Source organism: Solea solea, chromosome 13 (genome assembly GCF_958295425.1).
Source record: "Solea solea chromosome 13, fSolSol10.1, whole genome shotgun sequence".
NCBI lineage: Eukaryota > Metazoa > Chordata > Actinopteri > Pleuronectiformes > Soleidae > Solea > Solea solea.
The window spans coordinates 24,686,877-24,708,951 of NC_081146.1; the positions used below are offsets into that span (position 1 = coordinate 24,686,877).

General features: G+C 40.7%; 2 protein-coding genes across 4 annotated transcripts; both read left to right on the top strand.

Moving 5' to 3' along the window:
• The first annotated feature begins 586 nt into the window (after nt 1-586).
• brd2b (bromodomain containing 2b) lies at nt 587-12,896 on the top strand. Of its 3 annotated transcripts, none has more exons than XM_058647628.1 (12): nt 587-727; nt 5,569-5,857; nt 6,419-6,556; nt 6,804-6,945; nt 7,089-7,252; nt 7,514-8,026; nt 8,499-8,627; nt 8,719-8,964; nt 9,057-9,310; nt 9,396-9,715; nt 10,627-10,755; nt 11,192-12,896. In XM_058647628.1, exons 1-12 carry the CDS (start codon nt 696-698, stop codon nt 11,323-11,325), a joined length of 2,490 nt encoding a protein of 829 aa, XP_058503611.1. In that variant the 5' UTR covers nt 587-695; the 3' UTR covers nt 11,326-12,896. The 3 variants fall into 3 exon arrangements, with proteins under 3 accessions (XP_058503611.1, XP_058503613.1, XP_058503614.1); XM_058647630.1 differs by lacking the exon at nt 587-727 and adding an exon at nt 4,488-4,636; XM_058647631.1 differs by lacking the exon at nt 587-727 and adding an exon at nt 4,927-5,121.
• A 134-nt stretch (nt 12,897-13,030) lies between these two features.
• LOC131471219 (H-2 class II histocompatibility antigen, A-U alpha chain-like) lies at nt 13,031-21,123 on the top strand. Its single transcript, XM_058647632.1, has 4 exons — nt 13,031-14,103; nt 15,218-15,475; nt 18,734-19,018; nt 20,965-21,123. Exons 1-4 carry the CDS (start codon nt 13,890-13,892, stop codon nt 21,093-21,095), a joined length of 888 nt encoding a protein of 295 aa, XP_058503615.1. The 5' UTR covers nt 13,031-13,889; the 3' UTR covers nt 21,096-21,123.
• The last annotated feature ends 952 nt before the right edge of the window (nt 21,124-22,075 follow it).

Here is a 22,075-nt window from a genome sequence, read left to right on the forward strand (position 1 = left end):
ACAACTGAATTGTCCATATCTATGACAAAGCCCAATTACCCCATACAAATGAATGGCAAAAGTGACGTAATTTTGACTTGTAAAAACGGAATTAGGGAACTGTAGTTTTGATTACAATTCATACTAGTCACAATGAAATCACTACTAGTCAAATTGACTAGTCAAAAATGTCTGTGATGGTAATTCCAGATCATCAAACTTAACCTTAATGTTAAAAAGGCTTGCCATGCAAGCCCCCATGCACATGAATAGCAAAGGTAGTTTGACTCGTACTAGTAAAAACTGAATTACGGGTATCTATAACTGTAGTTTTGACTAGTGTTAGAAGTTATCGTATCGTAGACGTAGCAGATATCGGTAGTAAATATCCTGTATCGCGACGTTAAAACGGCTTGCTGCTGCCAGCTGCCATTGTATTCACAAAACATGACGGAGAACAATATGTACCGACAGGGGATTGAGGAGGCGGGTACTCGGTTCGACAGACGTTTCCAAGAGCCAATCGGAGAGCAGACTTGTCCCAAACGTCACCGGAAATACGGGGCATTGCCACGTGGTGGGTTTATATAGCGTTAAGCGGAAGCATAGCGTCGCCATTTCGGTGCGGAGGAGCTCATCCGCGTCTCGCTGGGAGTACAACAACAACAACATCGCTGGTGAAATTGGACCGAGACTAAAACTCCGCCTTCAACCCGATGGAAGCGGCCATCAACCCGCCTCACGACAGGTAACGTCTGCGGTGCTTTGTGGCCAGAATGACGACATTTGCTTTGAAAACGCTGCTGTGACTCGGAACCGGAGGATGGGGAATAATGTTTAATGTCATCTTCGCCGTTAGCTTATTGGTGACAACGCTAGCTTGCACAGCTAGCTTGTTTTGTTTGTTTATTATTTTATTACCGAACGTCACTGCAGGCGTTGTAAGTGTATAGACTTGTTTTAATATATGTGTTAGTTTAGCTTTTAGCTGCATAACTGTGTCTACGCGGGGAAGGTTTTTCACCGTTGCATATTCTCCGGCTCAGTCAGCCGGCGGCTCCCCCACCGGCTCGCTGTCATTCATTGAAAAGACATCCAGCTCACCCCGCTGCTCCGGTGGTCATCACAACAGAAATCTGTTTGCTAATACAATGCCCTCTATGCTTATACGGCTTTATTTCCTAATAAAACATATAAATATATATGTATGTGTATATTTATATTTATATATGTGTATGTGTGTGTGTGTATGTATGTGTATGTGTATGTGTGTATATATATATATATATATATATATATATATATATATATATGTATATGTGTGTGTATTTATGTATATGTATATGATTATTTCCAATGACTGTTTGTAGCATCTGGTTAGTAAACGCCGGCTGTGGCAAAAATGACTTGGGTCTACTGAACGTTCCGTGTGTTGACCTTTGTATAACTACATTTTAAAGCTTCATTATTTATTTAGTTGTGCGTTTTTGGACAGAAAATATTGGCCACTCGTTGCTGTCCTTGTTGCGGCAATGTTTACAAACAGTGAGGGGCGGGGCTTCCAAACCACGCGAACCTCTGCCGCTGCTGCTGTCTGTCTGTCCCCTTCCTGTGGTCTGCGGGCTCAAGCGTTGAGAGTTGTTTTGCGTTTTAACATTAGCACACGTTGATTCAGGGTAATATTAAATGGCAACGCTACTCACTGTAATGGAGCCGTGTGTTTACATCACAAGGTCGAAGAAGAGAGGACTCGGCAGATTCTTCTGTTTTCCCCCCCATGTGGAGATGCTAATGTGATTATGAATTCACTGACAGAGGTGTATGACTATGGCTGCGCTGTATATTGAAAAATATAATAGAAAGACTGCTTGAATAGCAACATCAATGTAGATGCTAGTTTTGTTTGGCCAGTAACTTTCCATTAAGAATTTTCTTTAATTTTATTTCATAATGTCCTTGTATGGTATTTTGGCACATTTAACACAGAGAATTGAGAATATGGGATGATAATAATTGCAATTAGAAAACGTGCATGTTCAGATTTATTTAAAAATTCTACTTATTAACAGATTTTGGGTTAAACATCACAGCAATACAGGTAGTAACTGATGTTTTTGTTGTTTAGGGTAGCAGATTGTATAATAATCTGTCAACAAATTTAAGTTTTTTTCCCCCTTAAATCTGTCTGGGTTATGTTAACTGCAAATCCAAATCAGGAAGACATTAACTCAAGTATCTCTCAATGATTCAAGATTTTATAAAACTTATCAGCAAATGTTTATATCGCTTACACTTAACTAATGAAATAAACAGAAGACAAATGTCCCCTTTCTTTGTAATGAAGTGACATTTGTCACTTATGATTTTTGCCTACATCTGTGTTGTGCTGAACTCAAGTGCACAGAACAAATTTAGCCATTTGGGGATTATTCAGAAACTGTAATGGGCTGCAACTAACCATTATTTTCAAAACTGAGATTATTTTTTAGATTAGTTGATTTGTCCACAGAATGTCAAAAAATGTTGGTGTTTCTCTGAACCTCAAAATGATAATGATTTTATTCTGTCCACAATCCAAAGTTACTAGATTTTAATTATTTATTTGTTATATGAGCAAAGAAACCAGAAAATATTCATATTTAAGAAGCTGAATTATCAGAAAAGTTGTTATATTATAGGAAAAAACACACTCAAACCTTTTATTAATCGATTATCGAAATAGTTGTTGGTTAATCTAGTAAATCAATTAATAATCGATTAGTTGTTGCAGCCCAAGTATAATCTATGACAATTAGCTCAGTGTAGCACAAAAACACACACAAAAAAAATCATTTTCCAACAGGCAGATTTATAAAGCTGAGAAGACCTGCATCAGCAACACAGATGGTACAGGTACCATAAACGCCTCACAACAATGTTCCAAGCAGACAAAGGAGTGTCGTGTGTAAACAAAAATCCTTATACATGGATCATTTTCAACATAAATTCAGAGCAGTTAAACAACATGCAACGCCTGTTACCTTGAAAAAAAAGAAGGGCTCAGCATGTTTCTCAATGTTTCGCAAGTATTTATAATCATTATCTTTTATTGGTGGTTTATGGATCAAGGTTTTATTCGACATAATCTGCAGATTTCTCAAACTCGTGCTCTTAAAATAACAATAATATTTGTTTTTTTTCTTGTGGCAAATTGAAATTCGCGTGCAATAAACACAAATGCGACTGAGTTGCTCTTTGTGTTGCCAAGATTGGGAGTGTTGTTGAAAATAAGCCCACAGTTTGTCTGTCAGTGGGTCAGGTGTGTGTCCTGATCTGTGGGGTGAGATTTGACTTCTAAATCTGGTCCATGTGCTCTGCTCGGTGAGACACTTTCTCCTCCACGTATGTATATAGTACATGTTCAGACTCATTAGAGTCCTAAGATCTGCATACCCTTCCTCTGTATTTGCTCTTCGTTCCTTTTATGAAAATTGTCATTTGTGTGTGGCCAGTCTTCAGCTGTGGTTGTCCAACTGAAGACACTAGAGGCGAGCTGTATTTGCAACACCATAATGCAATAGTCAAAGTTATGGGCAGCTGTATTGATAACATGTATTTCTTTTTTTAATGTAGGACATTCAACCAGATAGTTTGTATAATTTCTTTTCAATGACCGTTATTTGACACTGAAATGTTTACTTTAAAGCACAAAAAGAGCTGTTACGATAAATCAATTACTAATTATACTAAATGAATTGGTGTTTTACTGTATTATTAAGACAAACTTTATGATTTTTCCACTTATATATTATTATAGTATGAATATTATGTCTTCATATGTCTTAGCTTCATTTAACAAATAAATAATTAACACTGAATCAGTTTTGGTCCATGGACAACATTTTATCGAACAAACAACCAATTAATTAATCAAGAAAATGATCATTAGATCGATAGATTAACAAAATATTAAGTTGCAGCCCTTGTTGGAATGAACAAGGGCTGCAACTGAATGTTGAATGTTTGAATGAACGTATTTTTAAACTTTGTGCACTTATCACAAAGTGGGTAAAGTAAATAAATTGAGGGAAAAGTGCAAAATTCACATTTGCAAATCACTTTTTCTGAAAACTATAAACACTGTAATGTACAAAGAAGTTGCGCGAAAGAACAGGAAAATAAATAAAATGTAAACATAAACATAAGCCATTTTTAGGTTAAAATCAAATTATCAAAATTATTTTTCAGTTTAATCTTAAATTGTGAATCAATTTAAGATTAAACAAAAAAATACATTTACAGGATTAAAAAGGGAGCACACAGAGAGGCTAATTACATATCTTCTTCAATCACAAGTCCTTTAACACAAATCAATCATTCTTGCCTCATTCCTTAATCCTTCTGGATTATAATCCACTGTTCTCTCGTGTTGGCTATTTCGGCACAAAACTACAAAGCCTCCCATCACAGATCAAAGACCTTCTTCCAGTTCTTTCCACACTGTTCAAAGGTCTTCAAAGCTCCCATCGCACATCGTTACTTTCCTTTAAAAATCTTGCATAGAGATCAACGTCTCGATGTGCAGCCTGCTGGAAATTATTCGAATAAGAAGAGGAACTGTCTTAAACTGTGATTAAGAAGTTGCCTGGAGAAGTACCACATGTGCCTGAATGCTCAGGTGATAATTCTTCTTAACGTTGGAAATTAATTTCAAGAGAAGGCACGGAAGCCTCAGGTCGGCCATTGTCCACACTAGTACAGACCATCTGGGTGTTATTGTAATTTGTGTATTAGCTATTGATCCCCAACGTCCAATATTTTTATTTTATGTTTTATTTTTTTTAATTCTGTTTGTCAGACATTTAATTTTCTTGGTTTAATGTTGGTAGGGTTTGAGATAAAAGGCTTTTCAACAGTATCAAAGTGCATAAAGTCTACATAGTCAATTGTTCTACCATCAGCTCTCAGACCGTGTTCTCAGTGAGCAGCCTGCTGGAAATATTAGAAGAAGACAGAAAGTTTTCTAGAAGAAAAAGGGCTTTGATCTGTAATGGGAGGCTTTGTATTCCTGTGCCGAATAACGTATTGGAAGAAGAAGAATAGTGCTGGAAATCCAGAGTTTGAACCGTGATTGGGAGCTTCAAACTGTGTGGAGCAGCAAATGTATATAAATATACTTACTGTATTTATGTATATTTGTCTTTTTAACTGGTTGGGGTCCTTGCAATGATGGTTCCCATGACTGTGCTAAAAGTGGCAAGCTGCTGATAGAACCCTAGTCTTCTTCTAGAATAGATGTGGTTTGACTGACATGGAGGCAGAGAGGCACAGTTTCACAGGTCATATGGGTTACATAACTGAAACGTGCATGGACTACAGATTTTCCGTGAGGTTGTGTGTTGATATTAGTGGATGGAAGATTGGAATTGATTGTTGCATCAGTGGATAAAGTAGAAAAAGTCAGGCGGTAGTTCAGTCAACTTCCTTCCTTCACTAGCAGGCATCTATTTCTGTGTGCATCTGTATGTACAAAAAGTAAAATTGCTCTTTCTATTAATCTTTCTCCAGTGTTCACATTTATAGTGCAGGGTGTTTTATCTTTTCCTCCAGCTCTCTGGTCGGGTTGTCCAGTAGCGGAATGGACCAACACAGCAGCTCTGGCAAACGCATTCGTAAGCCCTCCCTACTGTACGAGGACTTTGAGAGCCCCTCCCTGCCACACATGATGCCCCAGGGCCCCCCCGCCCCACCACAGCCCCCCACCAAGGATCCCGGCCGACCAGGCCGCATGACCAACCAGCTGCAGTACCTCCAGAAGGCCGTGGTGAAGTCTCTGTGGAGACACCACTTTGCCTGGCCTTTCCATGAGCCTGTAGATGCCTACAGGCTGAACCTCCCGGTGGGTCATAGTTTGAATTTGAAGTGTTAATCTGTATTTTAGCACTGCAACTAACAATTATTTTCATAATAATTATAATAATATGTCAATTATTGTCTTGTATTATATGTGGGTTGTTTTGTTTGTGTTGCCCATAATCCAAAATATGCAGTTTTAATTATTCCTTTGTTATATGGAGTCAAGAATCTGAAAATATTGACATTTAATAAGAGGCTGAAAAATCTGAAAACTGGTTTAGATTATAAAACCCCTTACTGAAATAGTTGGAAATTATTTTAATATATGAATAATAGTTGCAGCCATGCTATATTTTGGCAATTTACTATGCATTTCCCAGGAAATTCTGTCTTTGCCTTTTTTCTTTGTTTTTGAGAAAAAATATAATGTTTTTGAACGATGCATTTTGGAGAGGTTTCAATTTGGCAGGATAACTGTTATCAAACGTGTTTCCTTTTACATTTTTCTATAATTTTGAAAGTGCTCTCACTTCTTTATTCCTTAGATAGTTTATGTAGCTCCAGTCTTAAAAACATTCTGTTTTTTTCCGTTTTTTTTTCTTAGGATTACCATAAAATTATTAAACAACCAATGGACATGGGGACCATAAAAAAGCGCCTGGAGAACAACTTCTACCGCAGTGCAAGTGAGTGCATACAGGACTTCAACACAATGTTCACCAACTGCTACATCTACAACAAGGTGGGTTAAAAGGACGAAAACTGATGTTTATTCACTCATTCTTCTTAATTTCTCTTAATGAAATCTATAATTTGATCTCAGTCACAGCAGTGATAGCAGTGTTTGATAATGCTCAAAGTTGTAGTAGCTGTGTTTACTTTCAAACAAGCCAGTTCATGAGTTCCATAAAAAGCTACCATACTTCATAACTAATGAACGCTTTTCCTGTACTGTACTTAATGTCTTCAACAATTGTTTTCATGCCAAGCCGACGGACGACATCGTGGTAATGGCCCAGTCCTTGGAGAAGATCTTCCTGCAGAAGGTGGCACAGATGCCTGAGGAGGAACTCGAGCTTCCTCCTCCTGCTCCCCGAAGCAAAAACAAAGGAAGAGGTCGCAAATCTAGTGGTAAGTAAATGATAAGGTCTTTCTTGTTTGTCATTGTCATACCATGGTTCTCCATGACAAATTTCAATGTTGTTTCCTGTCGATGTGTCGCTGTGTTTTTAAACAACAATAACATAAAAAGTTGACTCTACTTTATGTCTCAGTATCGAGGGCTCAGCAGGTGCCAGCGGTGTCGCAGTCGGCTTACTCTCCGTCTTCCTCGGACACGAGCGAGTCCATGCTAGCCAACTCTCCCCAGACTGTGTTGACCAAAAGCCTGCCTCCCGCCAACATCATGGGCCTGCCCCCGACACAGCCCACAACCAAGGTACGCATAACACGTAAAAACACAATACCCATTGTCAAAATTGCTGCAGATTAGAGCTCAAATCACATTCATCGGTTCATCGGTTCATTCAAGGAGAGACGGACCATAAATGGTGTCCAGTAATGTTTAAGTTGGGCGATTCTGTCCGTTCTTTGTTATTGAACTGTTTGGACTCTGACTTGGTTTCAAATTGCAAGCTGAGATGAATCAAAAGCCACAATATCGTAACCACAGTGACCTCTAATGTCTTTCTTTCTGTAGAAGAAAGGTGTAAAACGAAAGGCAGATACCACCACCCCGTCCACCATGGGTTTAACAGTGGGCATGTCGGGCGTGGGCATGTCTGGACCGACACACATGGTCGGATTAGGGAAAGGAGGACACGGCGGCCAAGTTCACGACACCTCTATGCACTCCATTTCCTCCATGGGTGGCATGAGTTTGGACACTCCACCAGGGATGGGCCTTGTCAGGAGCCCTGGAGGCCCTGTCCTTCTCCAGCCTATGATGGCCGGCGGGGGACGCAGAGTCGGCAGCGGACGTCCCATCAAACCCCCAAAGAAGGACTTGCCCGACTCTGTCCAGCCTCAGACCTTGAAGAAGAGCAAACTCAGCCCGCAGCTACGGTACTGCAGCGGCCTGCTGAAGGACATGTTATCAAAGAAACATGCAGCGTCTGCCTGGCCCTTCTACACGCCTGTGGACGCCACTGCTCTGGGACTTCATGACTACCATGATATCATCAAGTGTCCCATGGACCTCAGCACCATCAAGGTGACACTTCTTGTACTCTTACTGATTTTAATAATCATTTGAATTTCACAATGTCATAAAAATGTCCATTACACTGTCAGCAAAGCTGGGGTAGGTGACATATTGTTGCCATTATTGATCAATAACTCCGTAATATACTTTCAGCATAATGTCAGTCAAGGGATCTGAGTTAGAACTGGACTTTTAAAAAATTTCCTCCAGGCTCTGTTTCCAGCTTTGTTCCCCTATTGGCTGCTCTATTAATCACTGTTCCTTCACTGGAAATGGTATTCTTCCACCATTGGTAACATCTGTTTATGCTTATCTAAAAGAGGGTTGGACAAAAACATACAAAAATATCTAGTTACTGACCTGTGGATGAGACTCGATCAGTTTCTCTTGTGACTCTGTCCACTAATGCTTTAATAACTGATGATATAAAATAAAAATTAAAAAACATGAGAGTAATAATTTTCCCCCAATTTATTTTCAGAGGAAAATGGACTGTCGTGAATACAGGGATGCTCAGCAGTTTGCTAGCGATGTCCGACTCATGTTCTCTAACTGCTACAAGTACAACCCACCAGACCATGATGTTGTGGGCATGGCGCGGAAGCTGCAGGTGAGCCGAGGTTTTCGAATATTCAAAATAAACTCGACTATGTGGTGGAACATTTGCATTTCTCACTCTTTTGATTTTGGCCCCGCCTCAGGACGTGTTTGAGTTCCGTTTTGCAAAGATGCCCGACGAACCACACATGGATCACACAGCCATGTCATTGAGCGGCCACCCGACGTCCTCTTCATCCTCCTCCTCCTCCTCGTCCTCCTCGTCGTCTTCCACCTCAGAGAGCGAGCCCAGCAGTGAGAGCGAGGAGAGCGAGAGCAGCCCGAGCTCGGACAGCGAGGAAGAGCGGGCGCATCGCCTGGCCGAGTTACAGGATCAGGTGTGCACACAAGTAAGACCCGGAGCGCCATCTCTTCATCCACTCATCTCCATTGCAACACATTTCACGGTTTGTTAACACTTTTCATTTTTTAAATCTCTCAGCTGCGAGCAATGCACGAGCAGCTGGCCGCCCTCTCTCAAGGCCCCATCGTCAAGACCAAGAAGAAAAAGGAAAAGAAAGACAAAAAGGAGAAGAAGAAAAAGAAGAAGCTGGAGAAGAAAAGTCGAGGCATCCGGAGCAGGGCTGGCTCTGAGGAGTGGAAGATGCCCAGCAAGATACTGAAGAGCAAATCTGTCAAAGCAGGTGTCTCGCAGCCAAAGAAAAGCCAGGGGAAGAAGAGCAACAAGACCAGCAAGTGAGTAGTAAAATACATTTCTCGTGTCTTTAACCCTCATTTTTGGTTACTGTGTTCTGATGTCCTCTTCTCTCAAACTCCTCAGAGCCGCCAAGAAGCCGTTCTACCCTCCCCCAGTGGCCACTTCCATGCTGCCGCACTACGACTCGGAGGAGGAGGAGGAGATCGTTCCCATGACGTACGACGAAAAGCGCCAGCTGAGCCTCGACATCAACAAGCTGCCGGGGGAGAAGCTGGGACGCGTGGTCCACATCATCCAGTCCAGGGAGCCGTCGCTGAGGGACACCAACCCAGAGGAGATCGAGATCGACTTTGAGACGCTGAAGCCGTCGACGCTGAAAGAGCTGGAGCGCTACGTCATGACCTGTCTGAGGAAGAAGCCACGGAAACCTTACACCGAGCAAGGTCGAGCAAAACGTCCACCGAAAACTCACACTGGCACAAAACGCCGGGCTCATTTATATCAGAACTACTCCAGTCTGTGAGCAGCATAACTCAAAAATAATAGTGGGGATGTTGGTTATTCTCATAAAAAAGGGTAAATGAAGTAACATCAAAGATAGAAACTTTACTTTCTACTACAGTATTTTTAAGTGCATGCCATATCTTCTTCTTCTTTTCCTTTCGGCGGCTCCATTCAGGGGTCGCCACATCGATCAACCTCCTCCATCTCACCATGTTCTCTGTATCCCCCTCGCTCACCCCAACTAACTTCATGTCCTCTTTCACTACATCCATAAACCTTCTCTTTGGTCTTCCTCTAGACCTCCTGCTTGGCAGTTCCAACCCCAGCATCCTTCTACCAATATACTCAATATCCCTCATCTGTACATGACCAAACCATCTCATTCTGGCCTCTCTGACCTTATCTCCAAAACATCTAACATTTGCTGTTCCTCTGATTGACTCATTCCTGATCCATATCCATCTTTGTCACTCCCAAAGAGAACCTCAACATCTTCATCTCTGCTACGTCCAGCTCTGCTTCCTGTCTTTTCCTCAGTGCCACTGTCTCTAGACCATACAGCGTCGCTGGTCTCACCACTGTTTTGTGTATCTTAACCCTGATGTAGTCCCACCTCCAACTTGAACTTCTCTGTCACACCTACACCTCACCGCTGTCTCTTTTAAGTGCATGCCATATAAAGTTAATTTACTTGCTTTATCAGTCTGTTCCTCCTTTTCATCTCATTTTCCTGGACTGCTAAACCGAGAAAATGTTACACTGACAACATGGCGGTCGCTGAATGAACGTGTGTGTGTGTGTGTGTGTGTCAGGTGTGTAACGACTCTCTCCTCGTTGTTTCCACTCGCAGCCGCAAAGAAAGGCGTCGCTGGCAAGTCTAAAGAGGAGCTGACTCTGGAGAAGAGAAGGGAGCTGGAGAAGCGGCTGCAGGACGTCAGTGGACAGCTGAACTCGGTCAAGAAACCTGCTAAACCTAAAGGTGAGCATGTGCTCTTTGTCCACCTGTGTGTCCTGTAAAGTCAGATTTATGCTTCTGCTGCTCGACATGTTTAAATGTGTCCAGTGATGCACAAGGACAGAAGAACTTTCCTCTCATGTCTTGAACCTGTAGAACTTCTCTACTTTTGTCTTCTGTTGTCCTCCCTTCTTCTCGTCTACTCTTGTCTACTCAACTTTTGTTGTCTTTTGTCCTCCCTATTCTTGTCTTATCTACTCTTGTCTTCTTTTGTCCTCCCTTCTTCTCCTCTACCCTTGTCGTCTTTTGTCTTCTACTCTTTTGTCTATCCAACTCTTGTCTTTTTTTTTACTCAACTCAAATTGTCTTCTACTCTTTTGTCTACTGTTCTCTTGTTTACTGTACTCTGTTCTTACTCTTGTTTACTGTACTTGACTCTCGTCTCTTCCCCTCTCCCCAGTGGAGAAGCCCAGTACGGCAGAGACTCACACGCAGCCCTCGCGCCTCAGCGGCAGCAGCTCCAGCTCCGACTCGTCTTCCTCCTCCTCCTCTTCATCGTCCTCCTCGGACACGAGCGACTCGGACTCGGGGTGAAATCCTCAGTGCCAGCGAAGAGTGAAAACGTTATTAACTCAGGGACTTGGGCTGGCCCAGGACACAACACACCCTGAAACTGTCGTGGGCTGAATCATCAGACACCACAGTAAAAAAAAAAAAAGGGGGGGGAAAAAAAAGACAAAAAGAAGAGTAAAAGAAAATGAAAACAACACTGAAATGTTTTGAATGTGGGACTGAGGGATGTGAAACAAAGTCTCTGTGGATCGATATAGAACCCAAACACTAAATGCCTTGTTTCCACCCTCTTCCGCGACTTTGTAAATACTTGTACAAATTTATGTTTCTTTTATAAAGAAGAATTTTATGGTGATCCCCAAAGAGGGAAGTGGAGTAATATAAAAAAATGTGGATGTGGAAAGACGGGCCGTACTCCAGATCCGCTTTGGCTGGCTCTTTACACTGCGAGTTAGAAGAGTCTTTATTTATTTGCTTTTCTTCACCCACATTTCCTCCGATGTTACTGGGACTTGAAAACCAGCAACCCTTTTGGTCAGAAAGTCTTTGTTTTGATCTTAAAAACAAAGAAACAAAAGCATAAACCCGGCCTTCTGTTGCTCTTAACTTTTAGACCGACTCTGATAGACTCAGCCTTAATTATCCAGATTGTCAGTAACTGTTAGGAATGTTTTAGGAAAAATGTACGGGATTGAAGGTAAAAGAGCTCAAGAAATTCAACCCATGTTCAGGTTAAACGTTAAAAGTTGGTTGCAACTTTTTTAGTTTCTGGATAATGTTCCGTTTACATATATTCTCCTCAGTTTTGAGCCTCGTGCTTCAGCCCGTTTAACAACATGTCATCGTTTGAGTTTTGAAAACACGTAGGATTTAATAATACAGTATATAATTACCTTTTAAAACATACTGTAACAGAATTTGCACTTAAGTTACTTAAATCTCTTTTGTATAGATTTCTATGGCGTCAACGTTCGTCCGCAACCTTGTCGCCGGCCGTTTTAACACTGACTGGTCTGACTGGAAGTACTGCGTCCGCAGTATTTGTTAGTTTCTTTTCAGGCGGCTGAATGTCGATCGGATTAAACTGCAGGTTGTTTCTTGACTCCGCACACGAATCTCCTCGAGCAGTGGAAGCAGCACTGCAGCGTGTCTTTGTCGATGAATCTGTAGCACTTGAGAAAAACGTATTTAATAAAATAAATTAAAGTCCATTGGCTGCTCCGGAAAAACCAGTAAACGCTGCAGGGGTTTCCCCCTCCAGAGTCCTCTAGAGTTCACACATAGTTACAGCTCTCGTTGAATGTCCAGTGGAAGAAGATATGCTTGTATATACTTCAACTGTATTTGCTGTATGTTGCTCAAACTATTGTATTTCTGCTGTTCAGTCACTTCCCTTTTCAGTTGTTTTTTTTAACGTGCCGTCATTCTCTCATTCCAGTTGAACTGTTTTAGTTGTTTCCTGATGAGCGTTCACATCAGCATCGCTGCTTCTCAGACGTGATTTAAAAAAAAAGAAAAAAAATCGAAACAAAACCAACAACCTTTTATTTCACATAACTATGTTTATTAAAATATTCACTTCTGTACTTTGACTTTGTGGCTATCACGAGTTTTCTGTCCTAGAACTTGAACATAGGTGCCTTTCACCCAATGCCAGCTGGGATTGGCTCCAGCAGCGACCATTATAGAGCAGTGTTGTCTGTACTTGTACTGTCACGTCCACCTAACTATTTTACTTTCAGCACCCAGGTTGTCTCCCAACCCGCATATAGTAAATGCAGATTTCTGATATGAGTCCCAAGCAGGTTGCCAGGTATATGTTGTGCAGTGTAAATACAGCCTAAAACAAACATGTAAGGTGTCTAAATGTGCCTTTTCACATTGATAAAACATATTCCCGGGGTCTGAGGGAAGGACCGTGTTTGTGAATGTTCAATTACATAAAGATCTGTTGATGCCAGAGGGCCTAGCACATGTTTTTTTTAACTGTAACTGTTCACCTTTCCTTTTAAATTTGGCACCTTTTTTGTTTATTCAACAAAATGTCAGACATCCTCTCTGCTGAATTGTCTATGTAACATTTATTATTATTTATTAGGGCCGGAGCCACGAATGGCAGGGGCCAAAACAGCTCCTGGCACGAATTTGTGGGAGGGGACCTATTGTTATCCTTCAGATTATTGTTCTATCTGTCGTTTTTAAGCGGGTTAATGTGCATTAAAAACTCGACAAAATGCGATGTGCAGGCACCGTAAATGAGTGAGACGCATCAGAGGCAAAAAGGTGTCAAAAGGTTTTGCAGATTCAAAAGTGAGCTCAGGGAACTCAGCTGCACTCCCCGAGTTGCGTGGGGATGCGAGGGCCCCATCATGACAGCGTGCAGTCATAGTAAGTATTAATATTGTAAGTTTTTATCTGTATTTGGACCAAAAAAAATGGATTTTAAGTTTAATTTTTGTATTGTACTACTGACGTATGGATATTTCTTGTGTTTTTGTTCTCACTTTGATGCAAATATAAATATGTGAATGAGTGACACCCTTGTGTGACTGCTGCTTTGCTCCAGTAGGTGGCAGCAGTCAGTCATGTTTAAATCACCCTGTTCTCAATGTGGACACTTGCTGTGCCTCCATTGGCTTGTTGTTGTCATTTCCCCTCAGACCATAAGAGCAGCAATGACGTGTGGGAGGGACAAACTGCACCTGCACTGCTTTTTATTGCACTACCTGAAATTCAACATGTCGAAGAATCTGTTCCTGCTGCTGCTGCTGCTTATTTATATTCCTACATGCTGTCGAGGTATGTTTCACACACACACACACACACACACACACACACACACTGATTGCCAGGAAGGCATTTAAGAGTTTTGCCTTCACATTAACATGAAACCAGACTGTGTCGCTATAGTGAGGATTTTTAATGTAGTCGAGACTCCTCGTACTTTAAAACACTCTGATGGATTTACAAATCTCAATCATCTTTTAACTGTTTTTACATTTTATTTGAGCTGCCTGTATATTATGGAGCCAGAAACACAACAGTGGCAGTTTGTTTGCTACTTATGTGTTCAAAAATGTTTATTTGCCCTTTCTGCACAGACAGTCTGGGGATTCTTGTGCAGGGCTCACAGTCAATGAATTAAAAGGCTGAAAGGGAGATAAACATCAACAAAAATAGACTTGAAATATATAAGAAATATAATGTATACGATATAAAAAAAAAGAGCTCAAAAATGAACTAAACCTGTAAGCACAATATATACAAAACTCAAAAACTGAACAACGTCCCAGCCCATTTTTAGTTCTGAAACAACACTCAGGACTATAAGATCAAGTATTTCAATGCATATTGACATTTATCTCATAAACCTGTGGAAAAGAATGATTTTAAACTTTAAAATCAGGCCTATCTGCATATCTACGGTACAAACGATGCGTGCTATAAATTATCCATGAATCATAAAACATCCACATGATAGTTGCAAATTTGCAAAAATAGTAATAAATATTGTATTATTTAAATCTTAATAATAAAACAGGACATTAAAAAAAAAACCGATTTAGTTTTTAATAACCCTTCCACAGCCTACCTGCAGTACCTCAAGAGACCACAAGGGCACCACATGGTGCACACTTTAGGAATCGCTGCTTTGCACCTTTTTAAAATAGCCACAAAAAGAAGTGGCAATAGACGAGTAAATCACAGATGCCAAGAAAACAGCGCCACCAGTTGACAAGAAAAATAAGATAAATCATGAGAATGTAGAATGGCTCCCCCTTGTGGCAATAAATCACTAGGACGGCACATTCCAAATCAGGTTCTTTCCCGATAACGGAACGTCACGTTAACGTCTTACGTGCGGTTTATCGGAGCATCATTGCGAGCTCACGCAGTTCGTCTCCCCCCGCAGGCAAACACTTGCTTCGCTTCCTGGTCTTCTGTCAGAGGGACGAGCCGGACGACGGTCAGTGGGATATCGAGTACGACGGCGATCAGCTCCTCCACGTGGATCCCCCTAACTTCACTGTAATCCCGCGCCTCCCAGAGTTTTCCGAGCAGTGGACCCCTGATCCTCACCTGCGAAGTGATGCGTACTTGGACCTGGGCACCTGCAAGTACAATCTTGGCATTATCGCGAAGCGGGAAGATCACCCTCCAGAGGTCATAGGTGAGTTGAACTCTTGGTGTTTCTCTTTTCTTGGACTTTTGAAGCTAAGGTGTTTTTTTGTTTTTTTGATACTCTTCTGCAGTGGCATGAGTTTTTTTTACAGCGCTTTATAACTGTGGATTTATAATAATTCCAAGAAAAACAAAAGTAACGAGCTGGAGATGAGTGAAAGAGAGTCTGGTTTTAGAACTACAGCAGAGTAGATTAAATCTCATCTGTGATACCTTCATTAAAATATCATCTAAATAGACTTTTCACAGGAGGCAGATTATTATTCCCACTAAGATCATTTGCTCTCTCATCACCCTCCTCTTCCTCACATAGACTTACTTTTATTGTGTTTTTATGATTTTTAATTTATTTTAAGCTGTTTACTTATTATGTCTTTTCTTTATTCTGTACAGCACTTTGGTCCACTGTGGTTTGTTTAAAGTGCTTAACAAGGAAAGTTGGATTGGATATTTCTCTTTGTTTAATGTGTTTGTTGATTTTATTTAACACGTTTAAACTGTGCTGCTGCAAACGTCTTACGATCTCTCGACTGGAGCGCGGTCAACTTCGGAGGTGACGTCAATCGGAAAATCCGGACGTTTGACTTTAAACGGAACGCAGTTGGAGTATGAGAGAAAACACAAAAAGCGGCTTGTGTGTGAATTCTACTGCTCGAGAAAACCTGGTCGTTGAGCAGTTTTACGGAATAAAGACTTTGTGCTGTGCGGTTCCCACAGGTCCTTGAAAACCTTGAAAGTAAAAGATTCCAGGCCCTTTTAAAGTCTTTGAAATTCGCCCTAAATAGACATGCGGTCATTGAAAGTGCTTGAGTTTTTGTGCAAGAAAGAAGTGAAGTTGATATTTAGTTAAATGTCTCCCTTTGTTTGTTACGACACCACCTGCTGTTTCACGCCCTGCATTGCTTGTCAATCACTTGTCCAGATGCAGAGCGTGCTGCAAATAAAAGTGAATGAAGTCCTGGACGAAGACGTTCTTTCAAGTTGCCCTCCCATCTTAAGCTTTTACCTTTGACCTTTGACCTTTGATCCTTGTGTTGTATACAAGCGCTCCCACTGTCAGGTCACTGATACAAATAGTGTTACATTGTTTCTGTTCATGAAGAAAACAGCTTAAACAGTTAAGCACTGCAGCTTTAAAACTATGATCTGTTTTTATTTATATTTTTATATATTATATATTTCTTAATCTTATTTGTACAGTTTAGCACGACGGTTCCCAACCTGTGGGGTCGGCCCTCTTCCAAGGCTAACACAGTAAATCTGAAGAGGAATCAAATCAGATTTCTGAGAACATTGGACTTCTGCAGCACACAAGCGGTGATGATTTTAAATGAAACCATATGAACCTGTTCAGAGTGGAAACCACATTACGGTGGAACTGCCAACAACTGAAGACGTCTGAAAAGTGACAGCAGTCCCGCCTTGGCCGCGAGCCACAAACATTGGGAAACAATGTTTTATTATTTTACACCACAAATTATTGCTTTTTTAAGAGACCGGAGGGGCAGAGGAAGGCAAACCTAATATGGAAATACCAAGCTTGTACTTCATCACCTCCTAACATTGCATTTACACTCACCGGCCGCTTTATTAGGTACAGAGGAAAGCAAACTCGTGTCAGGAGAGTCATGGTGCCAGTTCCAGCTGACACAGGGCAAAAGGCGTTTCAGAAATACTCAGACCAACGTTCAAAGTGACTTAAATCACCTGTCTTCCTCATTCTGATGCTCAGTCTGAACTTTGGCTGCTCGACTAGTCGCCGCCATGAGACTGACTGATCGGATATTTGCGTTTTAAAAAAGTGCTTATTGTATTCTTGAACATGGTTCCAGGAAGAAGATCACCGTCTGTGTCGGGTGATTCAAGTACTTTTAACGGGTGATTCAAGTAAATTATAACTCAAACTGGTGACAAAACAGTTACTGATAATACTGATAATTATTGTCATGTAATTAAAGATGAAGAGGAATGAATGAAAGCTGAAGAAATGAGTCAATTCTGGTGCTAAACAGCAATTACAAACTCAGTTTTCAAACCGATAAACTTAGCCGGACCAGACGCAGACAAAAAGTGCATTCAAAAATAATAAAACAACAGAATCTGAGGAACCGGCAATGGAAAAAATGAATGTAGGAATGTTTGAGGGACAGTGAAAAGTGTTTTTCTATGTTTTTTGGTATTCCGGTGGGACCATAGGCCACCGTTTGAATAAGCTGGATATACTGTACGTTATATCTTTAAGGTTTTTTTTTGCACAATGCATAAACATGATATCAGTGCACAGTATGTTGCTTTTGAAGAAAATTACATTGTGATAATTATTGTCTTAAGTCTTAAGAACATTCATTTCATCATCTTTCCTCAGCTGAAACTAATGGCCCTTTTCCACTATGGTCCCAGCTCGCCTCGGCACGGTTTAGGTTGGTTTTCCACGACAAAAATAGTACCTACTGAACATGGGCGGAGTCAACATTGCCGTGACTTTATTTTTCATGTGACACGAGTGACTTGTAAAGCAGTTGTTTTCAGTGTAACTGAATCGTTAGAATCAGTTCATTCAAACTATGTGTTCAGTACTTCAGTACTACCAGACTCCTCTGTTAAATATTGAGATTTTTGACATTTCCCTGGTCATTTTTGGACATTAACTGATCTACAGTTCGGTATTGTTCGGCTTGATTTTTTTGTAGGACGTCTCTTCCTGTGACCACTGACGACGTCATGCATAGTACCTACTCAGCGCGCTTGGAACCTCACCAGAGCAGGTACTAAAAAAAAAGGACCTGGTACCAGGTACTATGCTAATGGAAACACAATGTAACCGTGCCGTGCCGAGGCGAGCCGGTGGAAACACCAGCCTACACCCCTCCCTTTTAAAACATAAAGAAACTACCTCAGTGTAACGGGTGAGATGAAGCAGTGTTATTAAACACAAGTTAATGAGAAGAATGTTGGTGTGTGTGTGTGAGTGTGTGCGTGTGTGTGTGTTCTGAAGAGAAAAAATAGATACAAAGACCTTCCTGTGAGCAGTGATTAACCTCCCTGGGTGTGTAATCATGCTTGTACTGTCAATGGTTCAGGTGTGTCTTTCATGTTTATTGTGCGGTGCTAAGGCGTTTACATTAATTAGCAGGCGCGACATGATACTGGGTGAATGTGCGTCTCTGAAACACTTCTCTCTGTTCATGAAACACTACAGATATACTGTATAAATGACTTCAACTCTACTCTACTCCTTCATCCACAGACAGTCCGACCTCCATGATCTATACGAAGCAGCACATTGAGCTCGGGGTTCCCAACGTGCTCATCTGCTTCGTCGACAACTTCCACCCGCCTGAAGTCGAAATCACGTGGACCAGGAATGGAGAGCATGTGGATGAGGGCGTGGTCAGAAGGCGTCAATACTACTCCAACAGCGACTTCGGCTTCCGTACCTCCGCTTACCTGAACTTCACTCCAGAGTCGTCTGACATCTACTCCTGCAGCGTGGACCACATCAGCCTGCAGGAGCCTCTCACCAAGTTCTGGGGTACGTCATTCATAATTGTTTTGAGCAGTGTATGTGGCGCACTTTGTCCAACCAAGTCGTGGCGTCACCCAGCAAGCAGTGTTGTTTTTGGCAGCCATTCTAGATTTTGTCTTAGTTTTAGTCTTTTGGACTAAAACGCTTATTAGTTTTAGTCACATTTTAGTCATTTCTATATGTGATAGTTTTAGTCACGTTTTAGTCATTTCTATATGTGATAGTTTTAGACACATTTTAGTCATTTCTATATGTGATAGTTCTAGTCACATTTTAGTCATTTCTATATGTGATAGTTTTAGTCACATTTTAGTCATTTCTATATGTGATAGTTTTAGTCACGTTTTAGTCATTTATATATGTGATAGATTTGGTCACATTTTAGTCATTTCTATATGTGATAGTTTTAGTCACGTTTTAGTCATTTCTATATGTGATAGTTTTAGACACATTTTAGTCATTTCTATATGTGATAGTTCTAGTCACATTTTAGTCATTTCTATATGTGATAGTTTTAGTCATTTCTATATGTGATAGTTTTAGTCACATTTTAGTAATTTCTATATGTGATAGTTTTAGTCACGTTTTAGTCATTTCTATATGTGATAGATTTGGTCACATTTTAGTCATTTCTATATGTGATAGTTTTAGTCACATTTTAGTCATTTCTATATGTGATAGTTTTAGTCACATTTTAGTCATTTCTATATGTGATAGTTTTAGTCATGTTTTAGTCATTTCTATATGTGATAGTTTTAGTCATGTTTTAGTCATTTCTATATGTGATAGTTTTAGTCATGTTTTAGTCATTTCTATATGTGATAGTTTTAGTCACATTTTAGTCATTTCTATATGTGATAGTTTTAGACACGTTTTAGTCATTTCTATATGTGATAGTTTTAGTCACATTTTAGTCATTTCTATATGTGTTAGTTTTAGTCACGTTTTAGTAATTTCTATATCTGATAGTTTTAGTCACGTTTTAGTCATTTCTTTATGTGATAGTTTTAGTCACGTTTTAGTCATTTCTCTATGTGATAGTTTTAGTCATGTTTTAGTCACGTTTTAGTCATTTCTATATGTGATAGTTTTAGTCCAATTTTAGTCATTTCTATATGTGATAGTTTTAGTCACGTTTTAGTAATTTCTCTATGTGATAGTTTTAGTCCAATATTAGTCATTTCTATGTGATAGTTTTAGTCCAGTTTTAGTTCTTTTCCCGCCTGGACCACTCGCCGCTTCCCGGGGTCGCGGACATGTGCACTCGCTGCGGCTTCTCCCGCCTGCCTGCCCCCGGCACGACCTATTGATCGGAGCAGACTGTCCTCAGTGCACCTTGAGGTTCGCAATTTGACCATGTAGAAGTAGAACCTGATCAATGAATTAGAAGAAGACTGAAGGTGTTGAACTTTAAATATGGACTGTTTCTTTTGTCAGGTCATTTAAAGGTATATAGTTCCGTGTTTTTTTTTATGGCAATGAACTGTAGCCGCGAACGTAAAACCACACTCAGGAAGCAGCATTTTTAAGGCCTGTACATACAAATTTGTTCTCTCTCCCACGGCTGCGAGAAACGAGCAAGGATTTTCCCAGGAGTTCTGCACTTGGGTTTCTCGTGAAGTACGAAATGTCCTGGCCAGAACTTACTTTGTTCTTGTTATTGTCACCTCGAGAAAAAGAACAAATTGTTCTTGCAGAGTGTGTAGCAATCAGAACAGTATCTCTTGCAGCATGTCTTCCAGTGAGGACCATTTGGTTAAGTGACCATATGAAGGAGGTAAATATGAGCTACTGTCCCTGCCTCCAAAGTCTTCAAAATTGATCCAGCATTTGTGCAGCTGGATTTCATAGAGTTTTATGAAAACAAAATGTTGATCTCAGGCAGCTTCACCATGTGCATAAGAAAAAAAAAAACCTCTCTCATACCTTTTGTGTGTGTGTATTTTCTGCAGAGGTTGAAGTACATCCAAACACCCAGAACAGAGAGACGGCGTTGTGCGTCTGTGGTGTGATCCTGGGCCTGATGGGAATTGTCATTGGACTCTGGTTCATCAAGAAAGCCAACAAGTCCTGTCAGGGGTAACACGGCATCAAAACAAACACCTGAATCTGGATGTCAGATATGTGATTGTGTTTTTCTTTCTTTGCTTTTCCGTGTTGGGAAGTGTTCAGGGGGGAACACGGCAGTGTGAGCAAGGTGAAAACTCCATTCCTACACAAATCAGCTGTGTTCTAAACGACATTCTCTGAAGCCGGGTGTTTTCTGAATCATTTGGGATGCAGAAATCATGACGCAGTCACGTTAGTGTGGACCAGAATCTCACAGGATAACGTTGACTCCGGTGCTCAGCCGAGTGTGTGTATTCTAATAATTACCCATATTTGGGTAATATTGTAGCACAGTGAATGGCTTTGTAGCTCACAGTGTTTTTCATTTGAACATGAAGGGAAGTTGAAAATATCAGTTCCTCTTTGTGCCCAAGACTTTAAAATAAAGGAAATCCCTTTTTGTTTTGTTTTTTCTTTTGCTTGTGTGGTTATTAACTCGTGTTTTAACGCCGGCACAGACTGTGGATGAACTACCTGTGCTGGAATTATGTGGCTCTGGCCTGAATTTAATTTTCTTCACAGTGATGGAAGGAGACAGCTGCCACATTTTAATATGCAAGCGTGTGGATTCGAATGATTGATGCATTTTTTTTTTTTTTACATCTGAAAGGCTGACAAAACAGCTTTGATTTTTTTTCGCAGTAAAAGTACATATCTACAGGATTAATCCTGTAACTGCTCAGATTACAGAGCAGAGGGAACAAATGCTGATTGACACGTTATTTTAGAGAAGTGGTGGTGGTTTGAGTGCCTGCCATCGCACGAAAACACAGTACCGGACTGACGTCATCTTTGTTTTTGTCTCTGCAAAGAACTGCTGCCAGAGCTCCAGTTATGAACTTGATCAGGTTTGATTAAACCTGAAAAACCTGTTCATCAGAGCTCATGCCAGAATGTTTACAACATTAACTTCTCAAAGACACACGGATATACTTTATGTCGGAGCTTGAATAG